This window comes from Magallana gigas, chromosome 8 (genome assembly GCF_963853765.1).
Source record: "Magallana gigas chromosome 8, xbMagGiga1.1, whole genome shotgun sequence".
Lineage (NCBI taxonomy): Eukaryota > Metazoa > Mollusca > Bivalvia > Ostreida > Ostreidae > Magallana > Magallana gigas.
In genome coordinates this window covers 46,930,218-46,949,261 of record NC_088860.1, presented here as the reverse complement: position 1 = coordinate 46,949,261, position 19,044 = coordinate 46,930,218, and the positions used below count along the sequence as shown (strand labels likewise).

At 37.6% G+C, this 19,044-nt stretch overlaps 1 protein-coding gene across 2 annotated transcripts; it reads right to left on the bottom strand.

Moving 5' to 3' along the window:
* Window positions 1-8,138: 8,138 nt before the first annotated feature.
* LOC136270879 (dynein axonemal heavy chain 2-like) lies at window positions 8,139-17,571 on the bottom strand. 2 transcript variants are annotated; one of them, XM_066069775.1, is made up of 18 exons: window positions 17,418-17,571; window positions 17,206-17,338; window positions 16,572-16,716; window positions 16,099-16,298; window positions 15,520-15,646; window positions 15,169-15,355; window positions 14,606-14,811; window positions 12,163-12,288; window positions 11,843-12,034; window positions 11,298-11,489; window positions 10,971-11,155; window positions 10,439-10,664; window positions 10,194-10,310; window positions 9,681-9,830; window positions 9,204-9,380; window positions 9,017-9,091; window positions 8,741-8,891; window positions 8,139-8,363 (listed from the first exon to the last, which is right to left on the bottom strand). In XM_066069775.1, exons 1-18 carry the CDS (start codon window positions 17,554-17,556, stop codon window positions 8,209-8,211), a joined length of 2,883 nt encoding a protein of 960 aa, XP_065925847.1. In that variant the 5' UTR covers window positions 17,557-17,571; the 3' UTR covers window positions 8,139-8,208. The 2 variants fall into 2 exon arrangements, with proteins under 2 accessions (XP_065925847.1, XP_065925848.1); XM_066069776.1 differs by lacking the exons at window positions 17,206-17,338; window positions 17,418-17,571 and adding an exon at window positions 17,098-17,126.
* Window positions 17,572-19,044: the final 1,473 nt, after the last annotated feature.

Sequence of the window (19,044 nt, the reverse complement as noted above, 5' to 3'; positions counted from 1 at the left end):
TGCACGAGATAATATTGGTTTACATAAAGTCTTTATACTAGCATACATGTATGTAATGAAACCATGATATTTTGTTCAGGCACCTAGCATCGTAGCAAAGTGCGTCCATCGTACAAACGTGTAGGGGGTAAATTCGTCACTTGGTTAATTCGGTACCCAATAAACTCGTCAATGATATAATTATATGGAACTTACGAAATCGTATTAGGGCCGCAGCAGTTATTTTCATTTTTATTAATTTGTTATAACAATATATTTATATAATTTATTTTATTGTATCCTTGAATAATTTTTAAACTCTTTCAAATCTTATTTACGATTTCTAGAGGGTACGTTTGCTCCAAGATGAAATGTCATTATGTGCCTGTACGTTTTTCGTGGAGCTGGAGACACGTTTTCTCCTGGATACGTTTCTCCGGTATTCTATAGTATGTTGTCTTCGGTATATTTTTAACAAGAGGCCCATGGGCCACATCGCTCACCTGAGCAACAATGGCGAACTACATTGACTTAACACACTTTACGGTCAGACGCGACCTATCTTCCATTATTTTCTATTTTTTCCTATCTCCACAATGTGAAGATTTCCACCAAGTAATTCCATAATTATATTTTCCTGTTATAAAGTGTTCAATTGAAAATATATACTATGACTTTATTTATAAGCATTCAAATGCATTTTGCATGCTATTTAAAGGAAAATTCTAAATATTATAGCTCTAAAAATAGCCTGGTAATAAACCTTGAATCTTTTGGAATTAACAGGTTTAAATGTTAATAAATAAGGAATAATTTATCAAGGAAAATAATATAAAATTGAGGAACGTCTCGTGTGTCCTTAAATAATTATGAACTGTAAAATTTAATATTTAGCAAAGTTAAGTACCATGATAATTTTCTGACCTAAAACTCAATATTTTATGAAGGGGTAGGGGTGAAAATATATTGTGATATATTAATTATATATAACACCGGTATATTATTTCCTACAGTTTTTGCACATATGTGAACAGTATTAGCTCATTTAAGATAAAAAAAAATCATACATTTCCGAAGACGTATATCAGTTAAAACATCAGCACCCATTGTGGGCCTACCTTATTGTGTGTAATCATAAATTGAACATTTTGAATCTACACAATTAAAGGATGCCAACATTTTATTTCATTAATATGTTGTCTTAGAGGCTATGCAATGCATATTTATTTTATATGATGAAAATACTGGAAAAGGTAGTTACCATTTACTGCAATATTTCTTGTTTGGTATATTGGTATTCATGAAAAAAAATATCGAACTTAAATTAGTGTAATTATCATTTTCCACATCTAAGTGAATATTTTTTGTTTGTTTATTTAAGATGCCAAGCTCTATGAATATACCATGCAGATGAGATACATTTCATTTTCACAGCTGATATCTCATATGTGAAAGTTAACAAAGATTGACGGACAGAGAATCGCCAGCTAGTCTGAGAAGCAGTACGCAGTGTTTGAACTCTGTGGCAAAAGTTGCTAAGGCTACATTAAAAAACTTAATTGGTCTTCTTTTAAATAATTGTTTACCTGATGTAAACTTGTGTGACGTTTTATATCCTGACTCACTTGACCGATGAAAACATTTGACTGGAAACTGTTGTCACATGATGTGTTAAAAAGCTATATATTAATTTAATGTATAGTCAGGCATACAGGTATCAGTTCTGTACTAAGGCCCATTAATTATTTCATATTCCCTCAAAAACAACAAACGGCTACAAACCAAGATGAGTTTCTGCTGCAATATTTTCTTTAAAATAATGATAATGCACGGATATCCTCATAATTATAATGTGTCAGAACTGTTAAAAAGAAGTTTTTATTTACTCGTTTGAAAAATACCAAAATTGTTGCAGATTTCAAATAATTTATCAAATGAGAAAGGACCCCAGAAAGTAGTTATAGCACATCATCCTTTTGATTTTTCTGTACACAAGTATATAATGTTTACCAAGACAATTCCAATGATCAACAAACATTTCAGCGTCAGTCGTAGAATGATAGGCAACTTTTAAAAACTTATCCAATTTGTTAAATTTCATTTTATTTCATGCATTCATACATTATATAGATAAATGTTTTGTAATTGAGTTAGCCAGGTGACACAAAATCAGTTTATGCACTGTGTATTTTGGAGAAATTAGTCCTACCCTATGACCCAATTACAACAGTTTTTAGTTTTGAAGATAACTGTAAACAAACGGTTTTGCATTAATTTGGCAGAGTTATTAAATAATTACAAGTTACCTTCTTATTGTAGTATCATCAAGAAATGTAATGATTATCGATTGTAATTTTCAATGCACGGTATTATAGCATTGAATGATTTATTTTTGACGTCGTCGTGTCAATAACTGCCGTCAGGTGAGCAGACAAATTGAAGAACGCGCGTTAGCGCGTTATGATAATTTGTTTGCTCACCTGACGGCAGTTATTGACACGACGACGTCAAAAATAAATCATTTAATGCTTATATTTACATTCCCTTACTGAAGAAATCAATTGTTTACTTAAATAAATCGATATAAAGTGCAGATCACGGAGGGAGTGAGTAAGTAACAGAAAGAACAGCTGTTTTGCAAAACCGGTTCAAACTGGTTTTCACATAGACTGTTGAGATGTGATCGACGAGCATGAAAATATAATCCATGATAAATAACTCTTGAAATGTTGTTTTTAACAATAAAGTCAACTTTTTTGTTGAATAATTATAAAACATGGTGTTTTGACAACATTCATGCAATGCATTTTTAACAGATAACATAGGAATCACTGTTTGAGAACTACTTATGTAAATTACTAGTAAATTCATACGGTGAATAGGTGTTGCATTTAGAGGCATTTAAACATCACGGAATTTAATGGAAAAACACAGAAGAATGTAAATATATGTGTTTGCATCACCCGTATTTATAACCTCTAAAGATAAGACAGTCGCGGGTGATTCATCACAACAGGGTTTAACTGAGGCTGTGAAAACGTCTTTTCAAATTCATAAACATCTTTTTATTGTCTTTGAATTTAATTTACACGATTATGAACTCGGAATACATGGCTACTTCAAATTCTCTTTCGGAGGAAATTTCGGCGAAGTTACCGATCAAAAATCGATTATTTCAATCAAAGTCGCTCCCTTGTTTGATTTTTGTTGACACAATTAGAATCTAATAAACAATAAAAACAGAGGGAAATGCACTTAAGTACGTTCTAAATGCATCAGATTTTATCATTTTCGCAGGTTAACAATCAACTGCCTATTTACCGAAGTTTATGTTCCAAATACATGGCGACTGTTTCCCAAGTTAAAAAGCAAAATGAAACGAAAAATTCAAAACAAGCTAAAACCACCCTCACAAGTGAAAATGACAACGCGTTGAAATATTTAACCTCCATTTACTTCACAATAATCGGCACCAATGTTATTTCCATGTTTCATAGATTATATTTCGCACGTGAACTGTTGCACAACAAACTGCCAGCTTCAAACAAAGAACCTCGATCGTTTTCGAGATGCGGTAGACTGGCGATGCCTGTCATAAGACCAGTCTATCGCAATGAATTGCCAGTCTACGATATATGGAATAACGAGCCATTCTTTATTAGTATTTTCGCAATTATCTCAAATTTGGAACAGAATTCGCGTATAATTTTTGCAATTTATATTTTCCTTTCCCTAAGGATGATTTATGCTTAATTACGTCAAGATTAGCTCAGTACAGTCATTTCATGCATATCTTTTACAATTTAATGCTATGCTATGGTATGCGATTTTAATGATATGCTATGAGATTTGTATGCTATGCTATGAGATTTGTATGCTATGCTATGAGAAATTAAAATGAAGGGCTTAATGATATGGTATGCTATGCTATGCTATGGTATGCTATGAGATTTGAACAAAAACGCCCCAATACACAGAAGAGTTCCACACAGTTCGAAGTAAAATAATAAAAAGCCAAAGTTTACCACAAATCTATCATGTAAACATTTATTTTTTCAAATAAAAACATTTAAAACCGAGTTAAAAAAAATGTTTATGCTATGGTATGGTATGCTATGGTATGATATGACGAATGCGATTCTATGAGATTGTATGCTATGGTATGAGATTCCAATGCTATGCTATGAGATTTCAATGCTATGCTATGAGATTTCAATGCTATGCTATGCTATGGTGTATGTTGTAAAAGATATGCTTGAACTGACTGTAGTTCTTGAGAAGAAGATTTTTTAAAATGCACCCCCCCCCTTTTTTACAGTTTCGAGGTAATACACCCTGGCCTTTTATTTTTGCAATTTATATTCACCTTCTTATAAGGACGATTTGTGCCAAATTTGGTTAAATTTGGCCAAGTGGTTTTAGAGAAGAAGATCAAAATGTAAAAAGTTTACAGACGGACAGACAGACGGACAGACAGACGGACGGACAGACGGACGACGGACAACGGGTGATCAGAAAAGCTCACTTGAGCTTTCAGCTCAGATGAGCTAAAAATCTATAAAATGTTTTTTTGGGGGGTTTTTTTTGGTGATGATGGATATGATATAGGTAGCAAAATTGCAGAGAAAATATATAACTCGTCATATATTTATATTTTTACCCCCACCGAGTATGATTCCTTCCATTTTTTTACAGAAATTGATTGTAGTTTATAGCTCTGGAAAAACTGACAGGACTGAAATCACCGTTTATCGATTGGTCAAAACCTTCAACTAACTATTTAGAACACGAGGCCCATGGGCCACATCGCTCACCTGAGGAACAATAGGTATGATAAAATCAGCTTAATGGAATCATAATACAAACTATCTGATCATGATTTTCACAACTTTGAATCTACACGACCTGAGGATGCTTCCACACAAGTTTCAGCTTTCCTGGCTGATTAGTTTCTGAGAAGAAGATTTTTAAAGATTTACTCTATATATTCCTATGTTAAACTTCAACCCCCATTGTGGCCCCACCCTACCCCGGGGGTCATGATTTTCACAACTTTGAATCTACACTACCTGAAGATGCTTTCACACAAGTTTCAGCTTTCCTGGTCTTATGGTTCATGCGAAGAAGATTTTTGAAAATTTCTCGAAAATTATCATAAATTCCTAATTATCTCCCTTTACAAATAGGCGTGGTCCTTAATTTTCACAACTTTGAATCCCCTTAGGCTAAGGATGCTTTGGGCCAAGTTTGGTTGAAATTGGCCCAGTGGTTCTTGAGATGTTGAAAATGTGAAAAGTTTACAGACAGACGGACGGACAGACAGACGGACGGGCGACAGACAAAATGTGATCAGAATAGCTCACTTGAGCTTTCAGCTCGGTGAGCTAAAAATCACGGAATGCACAAAAAAATATTGACGATATGTCATAATTTTTCTGTTTCTTTTATCTAATGTACTTATGACATGTACATTAAAAATGATGTAGTTAATTTTATTTTTTTAATGATCAATTTATTTAATTGTTAAAAAAGATGTAAATATATGGCACGGTACGCCAGAGGTTCGAGTCGCGGTTGAGACTTGACTTTCCACAATCTGTTACAAATATCGCCCAAGGTACAATTCCCAAGGTCACTCCCTAGGAACACGTTTCACAACTTTTCCCTAACTCGTAGAATTCTACTCGTAAATTCGAGGACGAATTTCTACCAGAGAGTATGTGACAGGGTTAACAGGTGTGTGACTTTCAATCAATAATCGGGTCTCTACATCTCAGTGGTTAGAGCGCTGGCACGGTATGCCAGAGGCCCTGGGTTCGAGTCCTGGTTGAGACTTGACTTTTCACAACCTGTTACATATATACAACATTGGTTATCAGTACTAGCTGTCACCAGATGTGGTCAGAAACGCTGTCACATAAATCATATGATTGGTCAGAATCCAGGTCATTACATTGTCACCTTCTACAGAAAAATGAAACAAAAGTATGAGATTCTTTATAATTCAACAAGTTTAATAGATTCAATAAATTAATGTTCAAAAATAAAACAATGGAATGTTAATACACAGACGGACGGACAGACGGACGACGGACAACGGGTGATCAGAAAAGCTCACTTGAGCTTTCAGCTCAGATGAGCTAAAAATCTATAAAATGTTTTTTTGGGGGGTTTTTTTTGGTGATGATGGATATGATATAGGTAGCAAAATTGCAGAGAAAATATATAACTCGTCATATATTTATATTTTTACCCCCACCGAGTATGATTCCTTCCATTTTTTTACAGAAATTGATTGTAGTTTATAGCTCTGGAAAAACTGACAGGACTGAAATCACCGTTTATCGATTGGTCAAAACCTTCAACTAACTATTTAGAACACGAGGCCCATGGGCCACATCGCTCACCTGAGGAACAATAGGTATGATAAAATCAGCTTAATGGAATCATAATACAAACTATCTGATCATGATTTTCACAACTTTGAATCTACACGACCTGAGGATGCTTCCACACAAGTTTCAGCTTTCCTGGCTGATTAGTTTCTGAGAAGAAGATTTTTAAAGATTTACTCTATATATTCCTATGTTAAACTTCAACCCCCATTGTGGCCCCACCCTACCCCGGGGGTCATGATTTTCACAACTTTGAATCTACACTACCTGAAGATGCTTTCACACAAGTTTCAGCTTTCCTGGTCTTATGGTTCATGCGAAGAAGATTTTTGAAAATTTCTCGAAAATTATCATAAATTCCTAATTATCTCCCTTTACAAATAGGCGTGGTCCTTAATTTTCACAACTTTGAATCCCCTTAGGCTAAGGATGCTTTGGGCCAAGTTTGGTTGAAATTGGCCCAGTGGTTCTTGAGATGTTGAAAATGTGAAAAGTTTACAGACAGACGGACGGACAGACAGACGGACGGGCGACAGACAAAATGTGATCAGAATAGCTCACTTGAGCTTTCAGCTCGGTGAGCTAAAAATCACGGAATGCACAAAAAAATATTGACGATATGTCATAATTTTTCTGTTTCTTTTATCTAATGTACTTATGACATGTACATTAAAAATGATGTAGTTAATTTTATTTTTTTAATGATCAATTTATTTAATTGTTAAAAAAGATGTAAATATATGGCACGGTACGCCAGAGGTTCGAGTCGCGGTTGAGACTTGACTTTCCACAATCTGTTACAAATATCGCCCAAGGTACAATTCCCAAGGTCACTCCCTAGGAACACGTTTCACAACTTTTCCCTAACTCGTAGAATTCTACTCGTAAATTCGAGGACGAATTTCTACCAGAGAGTATGTGACAGGGTTAACAGGTGTGTGACTTTCAATCAATAATCGGGTCTCTACATCTCAGTGGTTAGAGCGCTGGCACGGTATGCCAGAGGCCCTGGGTTCGAGTCCTGGTTGAGACTTGACTTTTCACAACCTGTTACATATATACAACATTGGTTATCAGTACTAGCTGTCACCAGATGTGGTCAGAAACGCTGTCACATAAATCATATGATTGGTCAGAATCCAGGTCATTACATTGTCACCTTCTACAGAAAAATGAAACAAAAGTATGAGATTCTTTATAATTCAACAAGTTTAATAGATTCAATAAATTAATGTTCAAAAATAAAACAATGGAATGTTAATACCATGATAGATGAAACAACACATAGAGATGAGTTTTTATGCACACAAAAAAAACCCTATAACTATTCATAGAACAAGTTGCACAATTATCAATATAGTTGATATCACAAAAATAAGAGCACTGCTTTGTCAGCTGTGTGTGGTGTACAAACTCGCAGAAAACCAATATAAATAATTATAGAAGTATTTGCACAATCATTCCTCATTATAATTGATATCACAAAAATAAAAGCACTGGTTTGTCAGCTGAGTGTGAGTGGTGTACAAGTCAATTCACAGATCTATCAAAAGTCACACAAGATTCTTGTCTTGACAATATAGTATTATATTCGTATTTGGATCCTTCTAAACTATCTTGGATATCACAGAAATCTCATTACATGGGTTATACATGTATGTACACAGAATCATTCAGAGATGAATTTTTACACACAGATAGTTAAAGATCACAGAAGTATGTAGTCTTCAGGGATTCAATATTCACAGATTTTTTTCCCCACACAAAATAGAATACATATTTCACAGAAAGGAGGATCTCTCCATTTTATAACAGGGAGATGTTATTGTCAGAGTTAGTAGTCCAGACTCATCAGCAGGGCGGTTCCCCTCTTGACCCAGTGGTCCGGTGATTTCTCTCCCGCCTTCAGCTCCACGGCCACCACAAAGGAGGGTCTGCCCATGCCTCCCGCTCGGTTGGGGTAGTAGTAGCAGGGGGCCATGTACATTCCTGTTGACACAAAAAGACATTGGTCACTACGACTCTACAGCTTGATATAGTCAATCTGTATATGGATTGATTTTTACAGATACATGTATTATCAATTTTGGCATACTGTAATTAAATTCTTTATTTCACGCAAGTACGCGTGTACTTAATTCCGTGATTCTGCTGTTTCGCATCAAATCGCCAGAATATTAAATTGCAAACACTTATTTTTTTTAATTTCATATACAACTGTAGTTCAACACTGTCTGAAAAATAATTACATCGACTTTGTAATATTTGAGGGTTGTTTCCTGCAATTTTACGCGAATATTAATTCCTTGTGTTTAATAAGGAATTTACAGTTACTGTATTTACCGGTAATCATTGGAGAGACGAACCTTTAGCAACTTTCTTCTTGTTCTCAACAGGCTTGAAGTGGATGGTGGGCATCAGACACACCAGCTGCATGGGGTTAGCCTCCACCAAGATAGAGTTCTTCTTCTCCCAACCCGCTCCCTGCAGGAACAGGCCTTTGATGTACACACCGTCCTGAAATCAAACAAGCCCTTTATGAATACTGTACAATTTCACTTTAATGATAACACGTCGTGAATACTGTAAATTGTATGAGGTAAAATTAAATAAATGTTGTATATATAAACATTGGGGGTTACCTTGGGTGGTCCGGTAATGTTGGAGTCATCCACCGTCATCACACTGAATTCCCATGACAACGAGTCCACGGATACCTATAAAACACACAATGACAAATGAATAATCAGATTATGTTATTTATAAAAATTATTTAAAACTTAGATTTCATTGATTCCTACAACAGTGACATAGAAATGTACAACTTACGCTGTTCATACGAGCAGAGGTTTGAAGGACAGCTGTCAGGAATCCAGTGGGGAACGTGAACCCAGACATCCAGAAGATGGTTGGGGGGTGGGCGGTCAGGGCCCACTTCTCAAACTGCTCCACTCTCTGTACCAGGTCTCTGGTCCAGGCTGCCAGGGGCTTCAGTGAGGGGTACGCCTACAAAACATGTAATAATACATCAAATATGGGACAAATAGGGAGTCAATGCTGTTGGTTGTGAGGACTGTGTCTACAAAACATGAAATTATGGAAGGCTAAAAACCTAACAAACAGGGTCGTCTGTAAGGGGTACCGGTACATGTATGCCTACAAACAATAAAATGGGGAAGGGGGGAGGGGTATTAACTGACAAACCTGGGAATTATTCTATTCAACATAAAAGAATTCTTTATAATTGACACACTTTGAACTGTTTGACAGTGTAAATGTAACACTGAATGTTGTAGAGAGACGTACCCTTAACCAGGACGGGGGGACATTGCCGTCAAAGATACACTGGAATATGTTCTCCAGTTCCACAGTCATCACCACCAGACCCTGGATACCTTTCTCCAGGTCGGTCAGCGAGCGACGAATCTCCTCCATCAGGGCATTGTACCGCTGTATCTGTATATAAAACAAAGTCACAGTCAGTTAATTTACTGAGAGAGAGAGAGAGAGAGAGAGAGAGATAGATAATATCTCCATTAGTGAGGGCATTTTATCGCTATATAAGTATATATGTATTAAACAGAGTCAGTTATAGATTTAAGGATTGCGAGAGAATCTCCTCAATCAGGGCATTGTTCTATTAAATCTGAACAGTCAGTTACTTTACTCACAGCAATAAGGAGAGAGAGAGCGTGAGAGAGAGAGAGACATACAGAGAAAGTGAGAGCGATTGAGCTAGGGAGACAGTAAGATATCAAAAGAAACACAAACAGATTGACAGATGGACAGACAGACAGACATCACATGTGTAACACCCACCTCTTGAAGCAGCACCACATTCAATGGTGACGGATCGACAGACAGGATTTTAGCGGTGTTGTCGTAGTCGATGTTCTCTGGGATCTGTTTGAAGATGTTGGCTGCTAGATCTAGGACCTGTAGTAATACATAGGAAGCAATCAGAAATACATGTCAAACAGTGTCATTGATTTAACATATATAGTGTAGGTTAGAGTCTGACAATGGCCTTATCCTTGCATTTTTTCCTCAAATCTAAAACTGACCTTGTCCTCGCGACTCTCGCCCCCGCTGGCAGCAGAGATCTGGGGCTGTAGGGACAGCAGCGTGTTGAACAACATCCTGGTCTCCTGGATCTGGGACTGGATGTCCGCGTTGGGGTGCTGACCGAACGCCTCGGGGGGGTCCACATTGGGCAGCATGCTGACATACTCCTTGTAGGAGGACAGGGGGCCGTCCTTGGGCACGTAGTACGTCGGCACAGAGGACACTCTGGGCAAGGAAAAATAAAACAAATAAATGACTTTTTACCAGTACTTTGGTTTAATTATATATTACTTAAGAAATTCTTAAATTCAACAGTTTTACTTCTTTTTTTTAAGAAGTAACACTGGGAAAATTCTTTTAATTTTTAGTCCTGTTCCATCAAAAATCTTAATATTAACTAAATAAAATTGAAATCTATCTTCATCTTATTATTTCATACAAAAAGCGAAAATATTTATCTAGAATTAACATACAGAGATAAAGATCCATTAATACTAGTATCAGAGCAGTCTTAAAGTAGATATAACCTACTTGTAAAAAGGCACACTGAGGACTTGGTCTTGGAACAAATCGGAGACGTAAGTCATCAACAGTCGCCGATCCCAGTCATCCGTGACATGACCACCATAGCTGATTCCAGCGATCAGGTATTTCAGGGCCTCCCATGGGGTTTCCTCATACTCGTCCAGGTAAATACTCAGAATGCTCTCCGATACCTGGGGAATATTGTCAACAATCAGTAGTTAGCATAGGACCTTTGTTAATTTTGTCAAATCCAACAAAAATGACAACAAATACAGAGACAAGAAAATATTTGGAGTTATAAAACAATTCAGAAAGGTGGTCCATTTTCTATACCTCAAAGTCTGAATCGTTGAACTCGTAGGCGATGTTCCATCCAAGCATCAGGAACTTACGTCGCTCGAGCAGCACAGAGTGGAAGAAGCAGAGCGAGAAGAGCAGCTTCCTGTACTTGTCCTGTTTGGTGCAGCGCTGGAACTGAGGCTCCGTGATCAGGTTGTACAGACGCTTCATGTTGGCCTTCAGTCCCTGTAACAAAAACATTTACTTGATTTTTTATAATTTTTGTACATGGCATACATTATAATTGTATTTTTAAGCCAACATTCATTATTTGTCTATCCAACTATGAAAATTTTTGTAAGACAAATATTTAGACTTAGATCAGCTTGCCGAGAAATTAGCACACACCCACCAATCTTTCTTGCCTGATCAATTTTGATTGACAGTCTTCCCCAAGACTTTTCATTGCCCTACCATCAGTGGCTTTTGTTTGCCCCTCCCCTTCCTAAACTTTTGATTGCTTTACCTTTTGTGGTTTTGCAATCCTCTTTATTAAAATTGTATTGCCCCTCCCCTCTTTAGAGTTTTGATTGTTTTACCTTTGGTGGTTCTGTGGTCATTTTGATGCCGGTCTGTAGGATGGAGATGGGGAAGTCAGGGTGGGGGCTGCTACTGAGCCACAGGCGGAACTCTGGGTGGGGGTCCTCCACCTGTAGCTGCTCCACTAACTTGTCCAGCTGGGGCATCCAACTCAGCGACAGATGACAGTTGGCCAGGAACACCCAGTTACCCTGAAACAATCAGACAAGTGAAACAGTAACCCATATTGAACTAACGGTCATATGACAGACGGCCAAAATTACCCAGATGTTGCCACCCAGAAAAGGTTTTGGAAAAACGACACATAAAATGGTCCTACCTCTCTCACGCCCTGTTTGATCATCCTGGTTGCTATGGGAGCCTGTCCTTGCCCCAGGGAGAGGGAATAGAACCTCTGGGCCATCCCACTGGACTCAGACAGCTGGATCAGGGAACTTGTAGGGTCCTGTACAAATACAAAGAAATAACCAGGTTATTGAGTATAGAATTGTTAATTTTGTAAAATCCCTTATACAGTCGCACCTGTTTTAAGCGGCCACCTGTGGGACAATGCCAAACTGGCCGCTAAAGACAGGTGGCCTCTTATTCCAGGTTTCAAATTAATGGGGAAAAAACATCGAGTATTTTCATTTTGGCTCTATTGCATAGATTTATTAATAGCATCTGTAATGGCGGCGTACACAGAGATGGTGAATGCACAGCTCGGATTGCTAAAAAAACAGTTTATATTAATTTTAAATGGCCATTTTAATTCCATTTATCTATCAAGGGATTAAGAACAAAACATTTTCTGCTAAATACGCCCAAATGATAATTTTTGACGGGATTAAATGCAGTAAACAAACAGAAGTAGCGTTTCCGTACAAAGGCTACTTACTGAACTACGATAGCTGATGTTTTACCTTTTAACAAGAATAGAATTCCACGGTCCCCCGCCGGTCAAGCAGTATACTAGTATACTGTATATTGGAATATTTTCAAACATTCAGGGCTGTTCCAGAATTAAATGTGTGGGGAGGTTGGGAGGAACATTTTTTTACCCCCACCACCCATTTTTTTTTCTATTTTTCCTGTCGCAAATAAATCCAAAATACTACAATCTAAAAGAACTTGACCAAGATAATAGTGGTATAAACATTTGGTATAAATTTAATGAAAATCCGTCAAAATTTGTAGGCATGAGAGCGCTTACAAAAAAGTGTGATAAATCCGTCACAAAGTTCCATAACTCCAACAAAAAGTATCAACCAATGCTGATTTTCGAACTTGACCAAGGTAATAGTAGTATAAACATTTGGTATAAATTTAATGAAAATCGGTCAAAATTTGTAGGTATGAGAGCGCTTACAAGGTCAATTTTTTTATAAAACGGAGACGTTATTGTGGTCAAAGTCCCATTACTCCAACAAAAAGTATCGACCAATGATGATTTTCGAACTTGACCAAGGTAATAGTAGTATAAACATTTGGTATAAATTTAATGAAAATCAGTCAAAATTTGTAGGTATGAGAGCACTTACAAGGTCAATTTCTTTATAAAACGGAGTCGTTATTGTGGTCAAAGTCCCATAACTCCAACAAAAAGTATCGACCAATGATGATTTTCGAACTTGACCAAGGTAATAGTAGTATAAACATTTGGTATAAATTTAATGAAAATCCGTCAAAATTTGTAGGTATGAGAGCACTTACAAGGTCAATTTCTTTATAAAACGGAGTCGTTATTGTGGTCAAAGTCCCATAACTCAGACAAAAAGTATCGACCAATGATGATTTTCGAACTTGACCAAGGTAATAGTAGTATAAACATTTGGTATAAATTTAATGAAAATCTGTCAAAATTTGTAGGTATGAGAGCGCTTACAAGGTCAATTTTTGGATAAAACAGAGTCATTATTGTGATCAAAGTCCTATAACTCCAACAAAAAGTATCGACCAATGCTGATTTTCGAACTTGACCAAAGTATTAGTGGTATAAACATTTAGTATAAATTTAATGAAAATCGGTCAAAATTTGTAGGTATGAGAGCGCTTACAAAAAAGTGTGACGGACGGACACACGGACGCACGGACACACGGACACACGGACGCACGGACGCACAGACGCACGGACGCACGGACGGACGCCCGGCATTTCTATGTCCCCGCACCGCGTTGCGGCGGGGGACAAAAAAGTATCAAAATTCCATTCTTATATATATTAAGAACCCGTTTTATTATCTCAAAGAAATTTTCTAGGAAAAAAAGTGCATATTACCGGCTAATTGCTGCACATGTTAAGCTGTTCCGCGCAAGACTGGCCATATACAATGACTTTGTAATGAAGTATATAAGTACGTGTCGATATATAAACAACACAAAACAGGTGTTATGATAATCAATTTTGACATTAAATCTGAGCAGACTTCAAATAACACACTCAATTATTTGTCATTAACTCATTATCAGCTTTCGAAGTTTGGCTTCTTTCGATACGGGGTCACATGTCAGATTCAAAAGTCATGTGACAAAACAGACAAAATGGCCGTTGAAAACAGGCATGTTGAAGCCACGGGACCTAAAAACAGTGGCCGCTGGCCGCGTTAGACAGGTGGCCGCTTAAATCAGTTAAAATGTAGTGTAAAACTAAACGGGCGGGATTAAAACTGGCCGCTCATGGCGAGTGGCCGCTGATTAAAGGTGGCCGTAACAGCAGGTGCGACTGTACTTTCAATGTAACACTTTGTTACAAGAATATCCTACAGCCCAGGACAAATACTGACCACTCCTGGGGACAGGACAAATATGAGGGGGGTCCTGGTTGTGGAGTCCTCCACCACCTGCTGCATGTCAAGGACAGGTGGCTCTGTGAACTTTGACCCCAGGTTGTTGATGATGAAGGAGGTGGCACAGAAGGAGACTCGGTCAGGACGCAGGGAACGGACCAGTAACATCCTCTGTAGCTCATTACACGCATTGTCCCATTCACCTGTGATTAAAGACAGAGGTAAAGAGACTAATTACATCACCTGTTACTTAATGAACATTCATAGAGGAAAGCCTTAATTTCTCTAACTTCCATATCTAGAAATTGAATCCAGAGGATCACAGTGCCACTTGTACAATAATAATATTCTTACTTCCAGGTGCAAGGATTATTGAGATCTCACACTTATGCAAGATATATCATATACAACTTTAAGTTTTCGTATATGCCTTGTAAACTGCTTATGCAGAGAATATAAATTGCTTTTCAAATGTCATCCCTGTATAAGGCTGTTACAGAAACTATTTTTTACAGTACCAGTACCTACCATTCCAAACAGTGACTACAAACAGTACAGACCTGGTAGGGGGGCGGTCTCTGGCTGGGCCGCAGTGTACCAGATGTTCCAGTCACGGGGGTACTGCTCGAAGGAGGTGATGATGCCGTGGAAGTTGGTCAGCTTCTCCATCTCTGTGATGTTGTCCCAGGCCACATCTCCCAGCCATCCCGAGCACGGGTTGTCCATCTGGTTCTCACGGTCCAGTACCTGGGGACAGAGTCAGAGGTCAGGGGTCAAACAGTGACCTTGAAACACTGCATTAACATCATATGACCAAAATGCTTAATACTGAACCCACGAAAATTTCTCTTGAAGTTCCCAAAATTATTTTACAACAAACACATTTTTCAATAATACTCTTAGATACTGACCACTCCTCCACGCAGGAAGAAGTTGTACTCGTCCATGTTGATTTTGCTGGCTGCCTCCAGGATCTTGGCGCACATTTGGAAGGAGAAGAGCAGCTTGTGTCGCTCAAACAGACCGCGACAGGTGTACCTATATACATCACACAATTATCACAATTTAATGTCCAATGTTTTTTTTAAATTCTAATTCATTATGAAGCAATAAATAGAAAAAAATATATCTTAAATTTTGTTGTAACAATAAACGTACCAAAAAATATTTGTCACTTTTTAAGACTAATTCTAAAATTTGGCACCATCATTGACAGATAGCAAATCAAATAAGCATTTTATATAAAAAAAGCTTCCATGGGAAAAAACTTAAAGTAAAGCAATAGGCACGATGGGTAAAAGAAGTGTGACTTGATGTGTAAAGAAACATAACTAATAAGAAGAGAAACACGGCACGATGGGTAATGAAACATTGCATGATGGGTAGAGAAACATGGCATGATGGGAAGAGAAACATGACATGATGGGTAGACAAACATGGCATCATGGGAAAAGAAACATGGCATCATGGGTAGAGACATTTAGCGTTACCTGTAAACAGCGTAGGTGTGGTACTCATTCAGGTTCTGAATTCTCTCCTCCAGTTTAGAACTCCTCCGACTCTTCTCAATGGACATGATGAAGAGTTCTATGTAGGCATCCAGAGAGAACTGGTACATGGGATCTATGCGGCCCATGTCATTCAGGACAAAGAACAAGATGGAGGCTCTCTGAGCAGACGGTCTGTAGCCCTGCAGGCAGAAAACAAAATTGAAGCTACAGAATCTCTATCAAATTAAATTGAAATCACATCTAAAGACAATTAGAAATGTACAGATTTTTTTTCATCATACATCTTATAAAATCCAATTTTCAGTGCATAAAATCACTACGTACACTTTATCTCATGGATAAATTACATGTATGTACGCATTATCTCAAGGATAAATTATGTACACTTTATCTCAAGGATAAATTATGTACGTCACTTTATCTCATGGATAAATAATGTCCTTGTCACTCACCTCTCTGGCAGCGTCAATCTTGACCTCGGTCGTCTCGGAGATCTGTAGCTGCTCCGTCACTTCCTGTGAGGTAATCTTGGACGTCTGCAGTGTGTTGACCAGCTGTTCATCGTCCAGCAGTGAGCCCTTGGTCTCATTCAGCAGCCTACAATCAGAATCAGTGGATGTCAAATACTGATAATTAGTTGAAGTTTGTCTTGTATTATTTTATAGAATCCCTCTACAAATCATTACATGTACATTGAATTCCTCTTTAGCTTTTGAAGGATCATTTCCCCAAAGAGTATCTGATCAACTTTTTTTGCTTTGAGATGGGGGGGGGGATAGTAGAAAATGTCAATTTTTAAATGATTTCATAAAAATTATTTTCGTACAATAGTTTGAATATATATTGTGCCTTTATTGCAAACACTACAAGATAAGAGTGGAGCCTATCCTGACAAAACAATTGAGATCCCTTAGTGGTACAAGATTTTATCCACAGATATCAGTTATGATTCTGACGGTGCTACCCCTTTGGACAGACCTGAGAATCTCATCCTCTAGCCTCATAAGTTTTTTTTTTCATGTATATTTAATAATAGATACTACATATCATATATAAAGATCTGTAGATATAGACAAAGACACAGACCTGAGAATCTCGTCCTCTAACTCGACAAGTTTCTTTTTCCTGGCCGCGATGCTCCGGACCGGGCTGTCCTTCTGCTCCTCCAGATCCGGACGTTCCTTTCTGACCACGATTCCCAACAGTTGGGCCTCCAGACCTACAAGGAGATGCAGTACATTACATCATCCACATTCCTTGTTGTACAATCAATCAAAACACATAGACAGAGACCGTACCTTGCTCTTTGATAGCAAAGTTGACAATGGTGGACTTGGTGGAGATCTCGGGTGTGTAGTGGGGGTTACTCAGCTTAGTGGTGATGTAGAATCGGAACTCTGGGTAGTACTCAATCTCTTTGTCTCCCAGCTTTATCATGTAAGCTCCACCTACAAACATACAAACAAACAAATTCTCAACTCAAAAAAAGTTTAAAAAGAATAGAAATAGTTCCCATGGTAGGAAAATTCTCATCTTAACAGTTTAAATCTGCTTATTAATAAGTGCCGTAAGTACAGAATAACCTTCTTAAACTATTGAAGTCTCTAATTATTTTGACCAGTGACTCCTATAAGGAGGTTCCTAACTATTTTATCAGTGACTCATAAGGTAGGTCCTTACCCATCTTCATCAGTGACTTGAATAGGGAGGTCAATATATTTACTCGTTGGTGATTTGTTCATGGAGTTTTCAACCTATTCTGTGACTTGTACAATGAGGCCCCTACTTATTTTAATCTGTTCAGTAATTTGATTAAGTTCAAAAGGTCCCTTCAAATATTCATCACACACTTGTACAAGTTAAGGAGGGCCAAACCTTTTCTCACCGCTGACTTGTATGATGTCCCTACCTATTCCTATGTGACTTGTATAGGATGGTCCAAACCTTTAATCACCACTGACTGATTTGAGGGGGTCCCTATCTATTTCCATCAGTGACTTGTATAGGATGGTCCTAACCTTTATTCACCACTGACTTGTATGATGTCCCTACCTATTCCTATGTGACTTGTATAGGAAGGTCCTAACCTTTATTCACCACTGACTTGTATGATGTCCCTACCTATTCCTATGTGACTTGTATAGGAAGGTCCTAACCTTTATTCACCACTGACTTGTATGATGTCCCTACCTATTCCTATGTGACTTGTATAGGAAGGTCCTAACCTTTGTTCACCACTGACTGGTTTGAGGGGGTCCCTATCTATTTCCATCAGTGACTTGAGTAAGCTAAGGAGGTCCCTACTTATCAGAGACTTGTACAAGGAGGTTCATATATTTTGTATTCAGTGACTTGTATAAGGAGATCCCACCCTATTTACATCAGTGATTGTTTGAAAAGTTCTGAGGTCCCTATCTAGTATCTTTTCTAAACAGTGACTTGTATAAGGAGGTCCCTACCTATTTTCATCAGACTTGTTTAACTAATTATTGAGGTCCCTACCTATTCTTAGCAGTGACTTGTTTGATATGTTTTTGAGGTCCCTACCTATTTTCATCAGAGACTTGTTTAACTAATTATTGAGGTCCCTACCTATTCTTAGCAGTGACTTGTTTGATATGTTTTTGAGGTCCCTACCTATTTTCATCAGAGACTTGTTAAGCTAGTTATTGAGGTTCCTACCTATTCTCATTAGTGACTTGATCAATTACTTTTTAAGGGTCCTACTTTTTTTCATCAGAGACTTGTTTGATAAGTTTTTGAGTTCCCTATCTATTTTCATCAGTAACTTGTTTAACTAGTTCTTGAGGTCCCTCGCTATTCTCTTTAGTGACTTGTCTAATTACTTTTTAAGGTCCTTACCTATTCTAATTAGTGACTTGCTTAACAAGGTTTTGGGGCCCCTACCTATTTTCATCAGTGACT